This window comes from Camellia sinensis, chromosome 6 (assembly GCF_055761805.1).
Source record: "Camellia sinensis isolate YWXY chromosome 6, ASM5576180v1, whole genome shotgun sequence".
NCBI lineage: Eukaryota > Viridiplantae > Streptophyta > Magnoliopsida > Ericales > Theaceae > Camellia > Camellia sinensis.
This window is the reverse complement of record NC_138966.1, coordinates 107520718-107536284: the sequence shown is the minus strand read 5'-3', so window position 1 is coordinate 107536284 and position 15567 is coordinate 107520718. Positions and strand designations below refer to the sequence as shown.

Sequence of the window (15567 nt, the reverse complement as noted above, 5' to 3'; positions counted from 1 at the left end):
ACCACCCACTCGTTACCACCCGTCACCTGCTACCGTCACCCACCCACCCACCCGCCACCACCACCACCACCACCACCCTCCACCTACCCACCACCACCATCCACCCGCCACCACCCACCACCACTATCCACCCGCCACCACCCACCACCACCCGCCATCTGCCACCCACCTACCACCTGCCTCTGCCGCCACTACCAACACCATCCACTCGCTACCACCCACCACCCGCCACCATCACCCACCCGCCCACCACCCACCTGCCACCACCACTATCACTATCCACTCGCTACCGCCCACCACTAGCCACCGTTACCTATCCACCCACCACCACCACCCACCCGCCACTACCCACCACCACCAGCTACCCACCACCCACCGTCACCACTTTCCACCACCGTCTTCGGCCGCCACTTGCCACCACTTGCCATTTCTCACTATTTTTTATATTTTTAAATTTTTTTAAACATTTTGTCAATTACCAAACGCATTTGTAGTTTATGGTTTTCTAAAAATAAACAAAAAATAAACAAAAACCAGTTTATAAAATTTTTGTAAATATAAACTGAAAACGTAAACATTACCAAACACACCATTTTAGTTTGTTTTGTTTTTTTTTTAAATACACAAATTTATTGTGTCTTAGAATTCTGCTTAGACTACGGTTCTATAGTGATTAAAATATTTCTGATTGTCCTACTGATTGTAGAATCAAAAGTATTATGCAGCGTTCTAGATTTTGGAAAAAAAAGAGTAATGATCTAGAGAAAATTCACACATCCAGAGAAAATTCACAGTCTAGAGAAAATTCACAAGTCCAGAGAAAATTTATACAGTCTAGAGAAAAATCACAATCTGATTTTCTCACATACTCGACATGATTTGAACAACATAATTGATATTACTTTCATGCCCGTTCACCTTTCAATTAAAAAATCTGTAATATAAATTTGGGATCTTGGATGTCTTATTTTTTGTAGATAATATGACATTCATCAAAGTAAATAAAGAAGCAGAAAGCTATTGACATGAGAAAGTTTTGTACCTACATGCTATGTATATATTGAGAAAATTGCTTTTTGTTTCTGCATGATTTGCAATCCCAGAACCCCAGCTAGACACATATGTCATCTATAGATTTTGGGAAAAAAAGAGTAATGATCCAGAGAAAATTCACACATCCAGAGAAAATTTACAGTTCAGAGAAAATTCACACATCCAGAGAAAATTTATTCAATCCAAAGAAAAATCACACAGTCCAGAGAAAATTCAATCTAATTTCCTCACATACTCGACATGATTTGAACAACATAATTAATATTACTTTCATGTCTATTCACCTTTCAATTAAAAAATCTGCAATATAGATTTGGGATTTTGGATGTCTCATTTTTTGTTGATAATATGACATTCATCAAAGTAAATAAAGAAATAAAAAACTATTGGCATGAGAAAGCTTTGTACCTACATGTTATGTATATATTGAGAAAATTGCTTTTGTTTCTGCATGATTTGCAGTCCCAAAACCCCAGCTGTACACATATGTCATCTGTAGAGCAAAGAGATCCATAAGCTTTAGAACCGGAAAACTTGTTAGGCTAAGTCCTCGGTGACATTTGAAATTTCAATATTCGGATTCGAAGAAGACACATTCTTGACTTCAATTTTTGAATCTCTTGAAATGTTTGCAAATTCTCCACTGCCCGTGGCTCAGATAGCGGTGGTCCGGCTTAGATCATCGCATTCCGACGATGGCGTAGTAGAGACAAAGGCGAAGGTGAAGCCGGCGACGTTGGAGATGAAGACCGAGAGAGGAGAAAGGAGCAACGAGAGAGGAATGTGCACAAAGAAAGAGGGTTTGATTTAGATAGAATGAAGATCGGAAAGAGAGAGAGAGAGAGTCAAATTTTTTTGATCTGATATACGGGTGGGGGCTTAGGAACCTTAGACATCAAAATATGATATTGTGGATATCTTCCATTACTAAAAATGGGAAAAAGACCTTAGACTAATTTTTCTAATATTTTATATATAACACTAACTAATTTATATAATATTTTTCATATATACAAGCTAATTGACAACAAATTTCACATCTTAAATCTCTTTTACAGTGATTTTTATTTTGATATTTTATTAGAAGTAAAAAAAAAACACATATTGATTAATTATAACGGAGCGGTTTCAAACGTGGATTATAAATTTCAAACGAACTAACCCGTGGCTACTGAATGAATTGGTGCTTATTGAGCAAATCGGTGTGGATTAGATAGTATGTTGTACAATCCCAATTACTGTTATTGATACGAGAGCACCATATCAACTGGGGGTGCACAAGAGGGACTGAGGGTTGTTCTATCTTAGGGCGCAACTGTCTTGCTATGAGTTCATTTAGGAGCTTTTTTTGGGTCTATTTTGTTTATCCGAATCGTTTGTATTGTAGAGTTCATCGAGTTTATTATCTACGAAAAAAACAAAGTTAATCGAATATCCTTAGTCTCATGATCAGGTCATAATTGTTTTTAAAAAATTATAAAAATCATGTTAATCGTTTATTTTTTAAAAATAAATGTGCTCTTTTTATGAGGTTATAGATGTCCAACCAACTTAATTTTTTATGTGGATGATTTACTTGACAAGCCTTGCAATATAAACAATTTGAATCATTAAAAGAGACTCGGGACAAGCTTTTTTAGGGCCATGAGACAGAGCAGAATATCCCCTTCTGCACAAGAGACTAGAAAACTCAAGAATCTAGTAAATCCGATCTTTATGATTTAAGTTGGATTGGTTTGATTAATCAATACGTTAATTTAATTTTTTGTTAAAAAATAACCACTCCAATCAAATTAGTCCTGTTTGCGGATAGGTTATGCATAACCCTAACTAACTTGAGGCCTTCATATTGAGATGTCTTCTTATAATCGTTGCAAAAAAAAAAAAAAAAAAAGGTGGATTTTGTTGCGAAAATATTTTGCTTGTAAGATAAGTCTCTTTTTTTTAAACATATTGTGGTAAGTAAATGAGGAATTACAATTTAGTGATTTTTTTTTAAAAAAAATTTATAGATACATGAAAAACTTTAGTTTTAATTATTTATATTTATAAAATTTATCATTGATATGTAACTTTTTTTTGTAAATTTGCACTGAATATAATTTTCCCATAAGTAAAAGCAGTTAGTATTCATGTATGCATTAACATATATATATATATATATATATATATGTAAAAGGGGAAATTACAACCAGTGGGGTTTTGCAAAAAAAAAAGAAGTTACAAATACATAGAAAAGTTTAGAATTTTAATTATTAATGTTTATAAAGTTAAACAGATAACAAAATTTAGATAGATTTTTGGCTGGGTGTTGCAACATTTTCTTTGGCTCTATATTTCAATAGATCTCAATTTTAAACAGATAGTATTTCACACAGATAGATTTTGAACTTATATATAATCAAAATTTTAATAGATAGAATTTTGCCAGATAGAATTCAGGAAAAAAAAAAAGAACAGAAAATAGAATTGGAATAGATAGATTTAAGTAGATAAATGAAAAATTGAACAGATAATAAAATTTAGACAAATTTTTGAATAGATAAGGCAAAAAAATTGATCAAATAGTCAATAAATTTGAATACATAGATAATAATTTGAATAGATAGATATAAAATTTCAACAGGTAGAAAATAATTTGAACAGATAAATATAAATTTAAATAGATAGTCAACAGGTAACAAAAAAGTCAACGGCCAAGTTAAGGGTAAAATTAAAAATAAAATATCTTTCAAAATTAACAAAAAAAACTTCCCGTTAAATTATTTTATGAAAAATCAATCTTTCACCAAAAAAAAAAATTGTAATAAGGTGCCATTTGATAACATTATTTTTTAGTTTAAAAGTCAAAAATTACTAAAAGAAATTAAAAAATTAACTTATACTAAAAAATTAAAGATTTTATTTTCTCTCTACCTTATACATATCGTTTTATAAAAAATTTAAAAATCATATCAAATATAAATTTTTTTTTTTAAATTTTAATCAAAAAATTATTAAAATAATCTATTCAACTAGTGATAAACTTTACACCCTGTGCCATCTTGAATTTTAACTTTTCAACAATTAATCAAAGCTTTTTTCCAAGTCGCCGCACGAGCTCACCTGCCTCTCTCTCTTTGCTATCATGCGCACCTGCTTGCCTTTATACTACGATACCTAACTTTTTCTCTCTTTTTCCTTTCTGGTACGTCCCCCGTCTCTCTCTCTCTCTCTCTCTCTCTCTCTCTCACTAGGATTGCTAAATCCTCCATTTTCCTTCGTCATGCCATTTTGATTTCACCAGAATTTTTTTTTTGTTTTCTCGAGAAAATAAGACATTTTCCGGGAAAACATAGCAACAATTCGTATTAATTCGTTGAAATCGCTGTTGATTTGATTTGATGCTAGGATTTTATCATTTGGACAGCATTGGAATGAGCAGATCAGGCCACGGACTCTGGGTTTGAAATTCCAAAACTGTTGAAGAAGAAGAAGAAGAGGAGGAGGAGTGGTTTGGAGGAGTGGATTGGTAATTTTGAGGAATGGAGGCTACGTGTGGGACGACTCTGCAATTTGCGTCGCCATGGATTGGATCGGAGAAGATTGAGGGGAGATTGAATGGATTTCTAAGGGTTTCTCAGAGGCGTAGAAAAGATTATAGGCTTAAATCGATTCATTTCACCGAGTTTCAATGGAGAACTGAGTCGACTCCGCGTCGACGGGTTTCTTCCTCTGTTTCACACCCTTGCAATGATTCTCAAGGTAGTCACTGTTATACACATAGCAAGGGTGCCCTTGCTTTCTTCCTTCGTTTGTTTTTTATTTTTTCTCTTTTCAGTGCCTTTTTTTGGTAAATTACAGATATACCCTGAAGTTTGAAGATTGCTTAAAATACGAATTGTTCTCTATAGTTTGGAAAATTACAAATATCTTTCTATTAAAATTTTTTATTTAACAGAATTAATTAAAAAAATGAAATTTCTAACTGTTCACCTATACAATAATAAAATTATCTGAATTATTAATTAAAATAAAATTTTAACATTATTAAAAACTGTTAATTAACTTGATAATTTATTAATAAAAAGACTTATTTGTTATAAAATTAGAGACCTTAGTGTATAATGTAATTTTTAGAACCACATGGATAATAATTTAAGTAAATCTCAAGAATGTATTTGTAATTTACCCTTTTTTTTTTTTTTTAACATATGCTCCTTATAATTAAGAAAATAACATAATTTAATATTTTTAAGTCATAATTTTTTTAAAAAAAGCAGTCATAATCAAACGCAAATGAGACGTAATCAAATATCTCAAAATAGTATCGTAATTAAAAAAAAAAATCATAACACAAAAAAAAATGACATAATTGACTATAAGGGATGTGTATAATAAAATTCTCCTAGTTAATTAGATGGACTGAGAAAGTAAATTTTAAAAAAAAAAATTGGAAAAAATTCCATATAAGAAAAAAAAAATTGAAATTCTCAGGTGGATTAAAAAAGTAAAAATTTTTAACATAATTTTGAAAAAAAACCAAGACAAAAAATTGGAAAAAAATATGACTATTTTAACTTCATGCCATCCTCTATAAATTAGGCTGACCTACTATGAGATTTAGAAAAAAAAAATGTCTTACAGTTTTGAATAATTATGGCGACCTCTGACTTAACTAATAAATATAGTATTCGTTTGGGATGTAGATTGACTTTTTAGTTTTTTGGTTATTTTAGTTTGCGGTTAAAAATTCTCGTTTGAGATGGGGTTTTTTTGGCTTTTTTAACTTGTGCGAGAGAAAAAATAAATGATTATGGATTAGATGTAACATTTTGTCTTGACTTTGTAGCATATTTTGTCTTTTTGTGATTAAAATAACCAAAAAAAGCTTATGCCAAATATAGCCATAATGTGAAGATACAAAAAAGATATAAGATAAAATACATTTGAATTTTAAAAAGATGATAATATTCTTATTATTATTATTATTATTATTATTATTATTATTATTATTAGAATTTAGAGCATCTCCAATTCATTTTTTTCATCAAATTTAAATTTAATGAAAAAGTGCTCAAAACCACCTCTAATCTGTTCATCAAATGTTCATCAAATCAAGGAAGAGACATTTTTCCATCAAATTAGAATTTGATAAAAATTTAAAAAGATGAGGCATTGAAAATGTTTTTTTTCATCAAATTTGATGAAAAGATAAATTTGGAATAAGAGGGGAATTTTCAATAAGATTTTGATAAAAATTTGATGAAAGGGTTGGACTAATTCATATCATATCAAACTTTTTACTCAAATTTTGAATCAAATTAGATTATAAAAAAAAATGATGAGGGGTTGGAGATGCTTTTAGTAATGAATTACTGATGAAAAATTAGTTGAGTGTTATGTGGATTAAAATTTTAATGAAATCTAATATAATTATTGCTAAACCTGTAGGAGGAGGTCGTCAATGTAATTTACCCTATTTGTTATTGTTTGCTAATGCATGTAGCTACTTTTACTTTTGAATGATTTGAATTTGTTAAAATGTGTACTATTTACTGTTTATATGTTTATTTTATGTAAAATACATGTACCTTTTCATATGTCAATGATTTGGATGGCCTTTTTAAAGCAAAGATTCACTGCTCAGTGTAAAATACCTTAGAAGACAGAGTTAATTAGTATTGTAAATTCGTGAACAAGAGAGTATTGTAAATTCTTCACACTTGAATAATTTCAGAATTTTCTAAATGCTTGAGTTATTTTGAAAGTACTCCTGAAGGTGTGAGAAATAACAAAATTTCCCTGAGCTGAAACAAAGAATTCTTGTCCACTCACACATAAGATACCCACTATGAACTTGTTAACCTCATAACCCTAGTTTTTAAGACTCAACCTAGAAATTACTTGACATGAAATGAGTAATATACATTTATATTTGTATATATAAAAGTGTGATGGCAGATTTTCCTAGTTAACTTTAGATCAGCACTTATTTTGGTAGTATTTTGACACTAAATCTGATCTCCCATTTCCCTTGGAAATCTTGTTGTTGAGGTTAATGAACTAATTGTGCTATCCCTGGGAATCTGGACAAGGGACAAGAGAAAAGGTTACTGTGGAAGATAAATCATGCTACTCATGCAATTTTTAAATTGGGGTGGGAGATGATAGTAGAAACGTATAGCATGTATGACATAAGGAGCACACTGGTCGTATCTACAAATGTGACCCATCCTGTGGTTGCTCCTATTATGCAGTATGAATTAGAATATCTGTTTAGAGAAAGCAAGTTAATGCTGAGAGTTCATGTTTGTCTATAACAGGAAAGTTGTTGGAAGAGGTGAAGAAGTTTTCAAAGTGAATACTAATATATATGAACCAATATATGGACAACAGTCCTCTGTTAGAAAGGTATCCTATAATCTCTGAGCATCCCATTCAACCTCAATAATAAAAGTTGTGGAAAAAGTTTGGTCATAATACTTAAAAAGCTACTTTTCATTTCTAGGGGAGACCAAAGTTCCGACCTTCACTCAATTTAATGGTCCTGCTCTTGGTTTGAAAGGGATGCCATTGGCATAAAATTGTTGTGAATGGAGAGAGCTTTGAGATCATTCTCCAATCTGGAATAGTCATAATTTACTGGTTCTTGGTGAATAAGCCCTATGTCAGACTTAAAATCAAGTCCCTCTCTCTCTCTCTCTCTCTCTCTCTCTCCCCCCCCCTCCCCCCCTCTCATTTGCCTTTTTTGTTTTTTGTTTTTGCTTTTTCTGGATCAAGCCATTGTAACCATGGCTTATTTGTCCTTCTCTCTTTTGCTGACCTCTGGTTTCAAATTGTGATTATTTTGTAGCTCCTGCACCGCAATCAGGAAATTTTCACAGTTTTGATGAAAATTGGTTGTTAAAGGTATGATATGCTGCTGCTATCATTCAACAATGTCCCTGGAATTCTGTAGCACGAGCTTTTCACAGCCATGTAACTGGATGTTGCTGTGATTGCAGAGAAAGGGTGAGGAGGTTGCTTCATATTTAAATGGTCGCTGTATATTTCTTGTTGGTGAGTTTTCTTTTGAGAATTGTCTTCCATAATCGTACTTCAAGTTATTTTTGTGATTGAACTCTATGGAACGTGGAATCCAGGAATGATGGGCTCCGGAAAGACTACAGTGGGCAAGATTTTGTCTGAAGCACTAGCTTATTCTTTTGTTGACAGGTTAGTGTGTTGACTTTACTGTGCTTGTTCTGTTTTTTGATGAGTACAATATTTTATAGACCAGAAAACACCGTAAGGGGGCGAACCCTGAACAATACCAAGCAAAAACTATGCATCACAGTTGGGATTACTTAGCATGGAGGTCATTTAGTTTGTTGCCATTAATTGGTATTGAAAGGTGTACAGTATATAGGTTCTGGAATTAAGTTTGGAATCTGAAAAAAGTACGGAGTGGGTGGATTCAGACAATTTGAAAAATATGGTTGCGTTTGGTTTAGTTTTAGAATCATGTTTTGAGAATAGAGTTGTATTTCGAGTTTGTGAGTTGTTGAATCATGATTTGAAAAGAGAAAATTTATTTGGTTATGAGTTTTCAAAAGAGTTTTGAAATAAAAAAAGTTGTTTGGTTATGATTTTTGTAAACAGTTTTCAAAACTTAATTCAAAAACTTATAACTCATAACCGAACGCACAATTCAAAACTCTATTAAAAATTCTATTCAAAGCTCATAACCAAACTCTTTTTAAAATTCAATTCAAAAAAATAATTATAGAAAAAAATAAATTTTTTATTTAAAAAATTCAAAAAATTCTGAAAATATTTTTTAATTTAAAATATTAAAAAATATATATTATTTTTTGTTAAAAAAAAATATTTGGTTAGTGCTTTAAAATTACTTTTGATTGTATATTTGATTGGAATATTTTTTTAATTGTTTTGTTTAAAAATGTTTTTTTTATTTTTAAAAAATTACCGTGAAAAATTAATTTTTATTAATTTTTTTTGGTTAATTTTAAGTAAATGGTTAAATAATTTGTCATTTTGGTCTAAAAAAAAATAATTTCTATATTTAAAAAATATCAAAAACGAATATAATTTTTTTTTTTTCAAATAACAGGTGGCAATTGCAAAAAAAAATAAATAAATAAAAATACTGTTCCTATCAACCGGCCGGACTACCGGATAGACCCAAAAATTCAAAAACTATCTAGGAGGAGGTCTGGGCGGACGACCGGGTAAACCCAAAAATTCAAAAACTCTCTGGTTATCAACCATGTTTTCAAATGTGATTTGGAATCATGTTTTGAAAACTATAATCAAACAGAGGGTTGAAATATGAGGGTGAAATCATGATTCCAGAATGGAACCAAACAGAGCCTATGTTTTTTTTTTGTTTTTTCCCCATTGATATGGTAGAATGCTGCTAATTTTTAAGGTACTGTGACTCGTAAAAACAATGTCTATTGGTGCAAACAAGATATGCAGAACTGAATATTAAATTGGTGAGGCTTGAGTTTATGGAATTTAAATTGAGCTTAGGCTTTTTGAAACTTGATTTGTATACTTTTCACCAAGCTTCAGCTTGTTAACTAGCCTAATCGAACATACATATATTGCCATTTCATAGCATACTAGTAGAATTAGTGATTGGAAGTTGCTGGCATACTGCACTTGCTTACTCCATTGCCCATGACACTGCAGTGGCTTTGTAGTATTTGTCAGCATCTTTCACTTTGAATCAAGGTTAGTGACGTTCAACTTGGCTTGTTGGGTCTCCAGAAAGATGGCAAATAGGGGGATGAAAAGAGTCTCTATTATCTTTAAAATGTTCCAGATTTCAGATTTTTTTAGTCTCTATTTTACACTTTTACATGACAACATTTCATGTACATATTGGATTTGATATGACAACTGCACGCAACCTGTTTCTTGTAGCTTAGTGACTCCCTTCTACATGTTGCATTACATTGCTTCCTTATAATCTTCCTCTGTAAGCTGCATGCTTGTTTCTATTTTTTGCAACTGTTGTTCTTGCTGGGGGTGTAGCATTAGATACTTCTTTTATGTATAGGGGGGTGTTCATCATCTAGCTCATAGTTAATGATGTTTAAGAAATTGAGCTTGAAGCTTAAACTTGAGCTTAGTTTGTTCCAATGCAGATTGAGCGGGGACGTGCTTCTAATTTTTAGTTACGATTAAGCTGTTCTCTTTGTATTTGTCTTGCCTTGTAAACAAGTTTCTCTATATTTATGGTTAGTTTTTATTTTATTTCACTTGTTTGATTATCAATCTTTTTTCTATTAAAATTCTTGAGGAAGACAAAATCCTGATGGTCCTCAAAAGCACCATTTGTAACTGAACAATTTCTGTTGAATATGTTCATTAACAATCATATCCAATATCTTTATTTGTTGCAGTGACAAATATGTTGAGGAGTGTCTGGGCGGAAGTACTGTGGCTCAGATCTTTAAGAAGTTTGGTGAGAGTTTCTTTCGAGACTATGAGGTTTGTTAATTAACATTGGACTTATGTTAAAGTGCTGCATCATGTGATTTGTGATTTTTAGTCTAGGTACAGTATTCTTGCAACTTTCTTGTTTAGCTGCTGGTTGAGAGGCTGTTTTCCTTTTTCCTTGCGTCTTCTTCTTTGGATTTCTATTTTCTTTACTTCTGGTGATAAGAATCATAGGCATAAATTGGTGACTTGGTATGTTATTCACCGGAAACTAGAACCCAATAAATAAATAAATAATAAAAAGGGGAGACTGGGAGAACAACTCCACCTGCCTTGCCTGCTGCTCTGGATTGTTGATTCTGGCAAGTATTGTTTGGGAATATCATTTAGAGTGAAATGGAATCTCTTAGCTGAGAATTTTCTTTGAACTGTGATTTTAGCTATACAGTGAATTATGTCTGGTGGAATCTGAAGCTTAAAATAGAAGTGGCAATTGACTAATTGAAAGCATCAGCATTTTTTCATTGGCTATTCCTAAATCCACAACTATGGGCATATTGGTAGCCGCCTCTCTCACAATGATGGGTCCACCTATGTGATAGGGAGGGGGAGAACTGGAATTTAGCAATTTTTTTTCTTACTTCCATAATTTGTTCAGGAAAAATACATAATGTGTGTTTATGCTATTTGAAATGTAATAAATGAATTCTAAAAATGTTGAACTTCTGGCAAAACCTTTTCCCTAAATGTTGTGGTATGTAAGGCTCTGTTATGTAGGATTTTGCCAAGTTCTGCTGATTTTTAACGATCACATTACTGGAGCATCTTTTGATTCTAAGAATTGTAATATGTGAATGGGTGAACTAGAAGATTGTAATGCTAAAGCTAGTGGGTGTAGCTTGGGGCCTGGAGGTGTTCCCTTCAGGTCTCAGGTTCAACTGCCATTAGATGCTATCAATTCATTGGGGCCACGCCCGTAGGCTCTGTCCAAGATTTGTCCGATCCACGTGGAGGGGCGCTTTGCGTGGGTTCCGGGATTAGTTGAGGTGCGTGTAAGTTAACCCGAACACCCGGTCTTAAAAAAAAAAAACAAAAAAAAAAAAACTAGAAGCCTGAAAGATAGAAGTTTGGAACAGCCTTTATAGACAATAACTAGAAGCTCATTAATGCTAAAACTATGTTGATTGTAATCATTTTGTTTTGTTGATCAATCACATAATCTGCATTGTTTAAATTTATATTGAATAATCTGTACTGTATATTTTTTACTTACCGGAAAAAAGCCTTCTCTTCCATTCCCTTAGAGTGAGGCGCTGAGGAATTTGTCTTTAATGCCACGGCAAGTTGTTGCCACTGGTGGTGGTGTAGTGATTCGCCCTGTCAATTGGTATGTGAGCCATGTATGTGGACTTTGGTCTTTTGTAGTCTTTTCTTGTTTATACATGGCCTAACTCAGTTGCAAAATCAATTTTCAAGATTATGTTCTTTGAAATTTCAGGGAATATATGAAGGAGGGGGTCACTGTCTATCTAGATGTTCCCTTGGATGCCTTGGCACGCAGAATTGCTGCTGTAGGCACTGGCTCTCGTCCTCTCTTGGATTTTGATTCAGGGGATGCTTACACTAAGGTAGTTATCAATACCTTCACCTCTTTTCACTAAGGGTGTGCGATTTGTAGGGGGAAAGGAAAAAGAAGTGAATAATGAAAGAAATATAAGCTAAATTTTTTTCTCGTCTCCCTTCCTAATTCCATTCCCTCCACAAAGTCTCACTCAAAACCTTAATTCAGACAGAGTCCAAATTAAATTCTTCAAATGTTGTCGTCTGACTTGATGATTTGGGGTCCAATCAAGGAGGCAAAAAAATCTGGTTATTGGTTTTGACACTTTCCACAACCTCTTATTGGTTTCGACGTTTTCGCCAACATCTTTACAGGCTTTCATGGGTTTGTTTACTCTTTCAAAAAAGAGAGGGCATGCTTATGCTAGTGCTGATGCTACGGTATCCCTTCAATGTACGTTTTCTCATATGCATTCGCATGTTTCTTCATCCAGCTTTCTTTCTTCTTTTGTTATTTATGGTTGAACACTTGAAGGCATGTCACTATCTGAATTGCAATTATCTTAATGAAATCTACACAGAATTATGTTGACTTATGATATGTAATCCTTACACTCTGTTCCATTTCATGTTTATGCATAGAAGTAAATTTTAACCGTCTTTTCAGATATCGCAGCGGATCTAGGTCTTGATATATCTGATATCACACCTACCGCTATAGCACTAGAGGTGCCTCTGCATCCCTGTCTTTATTTACTTGCTCTTTGTAGAGATTACGTGTTTGGATGTCCTTGAATTTACATGGTTCATTAGCAACTTAATTACATGCTATTCTAATATATACCATATGTTGTACATATACATATATATAGATCCACTTAGGTTCTATATACATAAATCATTTTCTAAAACAGCTTCTGATTCTGATGGGCGTGTTGAATGTGTTGATAGGTACTGGTACAAATTGAGAACTTCCTCCAACGCAACAATGGCATGTCCATCAAAATGTTCCCTTAACCTTATGCATACATGGTTATTTTTCCTCAGCTGTTTTCTTATCTTATGGGCTTCATACCTACTTTTTTATGATGGAACTGTTATAACATCCCAAACCAAGAACATAACAGAATTTTAAAAATAGTTGTCTTGACTGGTTGGTTGATTATGTGTACTAGGAGTGCAACAACTGAACAGGTTGGTTCAGTTTTTTCATTACATTGATTTGGTTCTAAGCTTTAAAATCAACCTGATGGGATTTGGGTTGAGTTCTGGTAAATCAAACCAACCCAAGACTGGAACCCATATATTGTAAAAAATTTATTTTTGTTCACACGTCTTCCTGTAATTGTTTTGTTATAAATACTAAAAAGTGGACTTAATTGTACTTTATTATTTCATATACAAGATAAAAGTTGAGGGTAATTATAAATAATTATTTGTGGTTGTTTAACTTGTATTAGATTTTAAAACAATATTAGAAAATGCTATGGTGTGCATATGGTATGCACCCTACTATAAATGTGCAACTTTATCACAAAATTTTGTAATGTTAATTACAAAGTGCGTGATCTCGCCACAAACTGGCATAATAAAAAATATTATAATTAAGTCACAAATTTTTGCAACATCAGCCACAAATTTTTGGGGGTTTTGTTACAACAATTTGTGGCAAGATTATGTATTTTGAGGTTGTTATTACAAAATTTTATAATAAAATTATACATGTCGTGGTAGGCGTGCACACCATAGGAGAACCCACAATATTTTGTTCTTTTTCTGTTTTTATTATTTAAAAAAAATGTTGAAGGTTTGTTTATTTTAATTATTTATTATTAATTGATTCATTTATTTATAGTGTGGTGGAACTGTGATTTCAATCCGAACTAATCTAAGCTACATCTGGTTGGGTTGGTTTGGTTTGGTTCTTGGTCCAAAAATTTAAAACTGATTATGATTGGTTTGGTTATAAATTTAGTGCTAATTCAAACTAAATTGATCCATGTGGGTAGGGGTGTACACGGTGCGGTTCGGGTGGTTTGAGAGTAACATTGTAGACCGAATAATAGATTAGTGGATTGACAATCGCAATTTGAGTGATTTTGAACGGATTGGTTGATTGAAGAATATTTTAATCAATTATCAAGCTTTTACATAATATATAATACTAATTTGCATAATTTTTTTCATAAATATAGCACAAACTAATTTTGTATAATATTTTTCATTTATATAACTATTAATTTGTAATAAATTTCACACCTTAAATCTCTCACACTTATTTTTACTTTGATATTTTATTATAGGTTAAAAATATATATATATATATATATATATATGTATTAACTATAGCGGAGTGAAGTGATTTAAAAAATGGATTATAAATTTTAAAATTTAAACCACGGTCAACGGATAGAGCGGTGCGAATTGATGTGGATCGGTGTAGTTTTAACAGATTGGATAGTATTTTGCACAGCTCTACATGTGGGTGTACATGAAAAAGGCTTTAATGACAAAGACCTCCTTAAAAGTTTGGAGAAAATATACCAAACCCAACAATTTTAGCATAATTATATTGGGCTCAGTTAATATTTTAATTCAAATTAGTCTATTTTCATTGGTAATTCATTGGTTATATAGATGAAAAAAATGATATTGTTATCTTTCATATATTGAAATGTATATTTTATTTTGTTCAACTTTGTGTGTTTATCCATCTGTATTAGCCTAAGTTCTTTTAACCTTATTAAAAAGAATTATCAGTGTAATTATGTTAAAACCGACCCGTTTATTTTTTAGGCTCTTGTGAGTAGCTTATCAATAAAAAATTATATTCATTTAATTATTATAATAACATGTTTTAATTATATTTTGTATTAAAAAATATAAACAGACTATTTTTAAATTAACTTGTCTATTTCTTTTATAGATAAATGTAACGTAATGTCTAGACTACAATTTCATCCGCGGAGTTTATTTCTTTCTGTTTGGATGATCTATACCTTGGAGTCTTAAAGAAAATGAATTGGCTCATCAAAATAAATTATTTATCCGGCATGAAATACAAAAACTTAAAAATATTTTGCATTTTCCTATTGATTTTTTTTTATTTAAAAAAGTCACCAATTAAAAGACCTTTTTATTTTATTTTATTTTATTTTTTTTTTAAAGATTGGAATTAAAAGACCTCGTTGAGTACTTTTAATTTGTAAAATAAAAACAAAAAAATTGACATAAAAATAAATTATTTTTTAACTTGTTGTTTTTCGTGACAAGCAAACAATTTGTTACACAAGAAGTAACACTTGAGCTAGATAACACCACCAAGGATCCTCTAGAGTGAAATTTCCCTAAAGTTTCCTAGAGTGCTATATTTTGTGGTTGAGATTTACTGGCAAGTCACATCAGAAAAATTGATGTGACTTACCAGTAAATCTCAACCATACACTGTAGCACTTTAGAAAAATTTAGGGAAAAATCACTCTAGAGGATCCTTGCTCAGATAACACAAAATACATCTGTTGT

The 15567-nt window shown here is 31.9% G+C and overlaps 1 protein-coding gene across 6 annotated transcripts; it reads left to right on the top strand.

The window, feature by feature from the left end:
- Positions 1–4106: 4106 nt before the first annotated feature.
- LOC114299250 (shikimate kinase 1, chloroplastic) lies at positions 4107–13429 on the top strand. 6 transcript variants are annotated; one of them, XM_082874395.1, is made up of 12 exons: positions 4660–4797; positions 7359–7446; positions 7544–7719; positions 7889–7944; positions 8040–8094; positions 8178–8250; positions 10449–10536; positions 11790–11872; positions 11984–12113; positions 12421–12499; positions 12713–12774; positions 12997–13429. In XM_082874395.1, exons 3-12 carry the CDS (start codon positions 7701–7703, stop codon positions 13060–13062), a joined length of 711 nt encoding a protein of 236 aa, XP_082730521.1. In that variant the 5' UTR covers positions 4660–4797; positions 7359–7446; positions 7544–7700; the 3' UTR covers positions 13063–13429. The 6 variants fall into 6 exon arrangements, with proteins under 6 accessions (XP_082730518.1, XP_082730520.1, XP_082730517.1 ...); XM_082874392.1 differs by lacking the exons at positions 7359–7446; positions 7544–7719 and adding an exon at positions 4107–4240 and having other exon boundaries at positions 4444–4797; XM_082874396.1 differs by lacking the exon at positions 12713–12774 and having other exon boundaries at positions 4438–4797.
- The last annotated feature ends 2138 nt before the right edge of the window (positions 13430–15567 follow it).

Coding starts and splice junctions, on each gene's coding strand:
- LOC114299250 (XM_082874392.1), top strand. CDS start 4,578: ATGGAGGCTACGTGTGGGACGACTCTGCAATTTGCGTCGCCATGGATT. Junction 4,798..7,888: donor CCCTTGCAATGATTCTCAAG/GTAGTCACTGTT, acceptor ATTATTTTGTAG/CTCCTGCACCGCAATCAGGA. Junction 7,945..8,039: donor ATGAAAATTGGTTGTTAAAG/GTATGATATGCT, acceptor CTGTGATTGCAG/AGAAAGGGTGAGGAGGTTGC.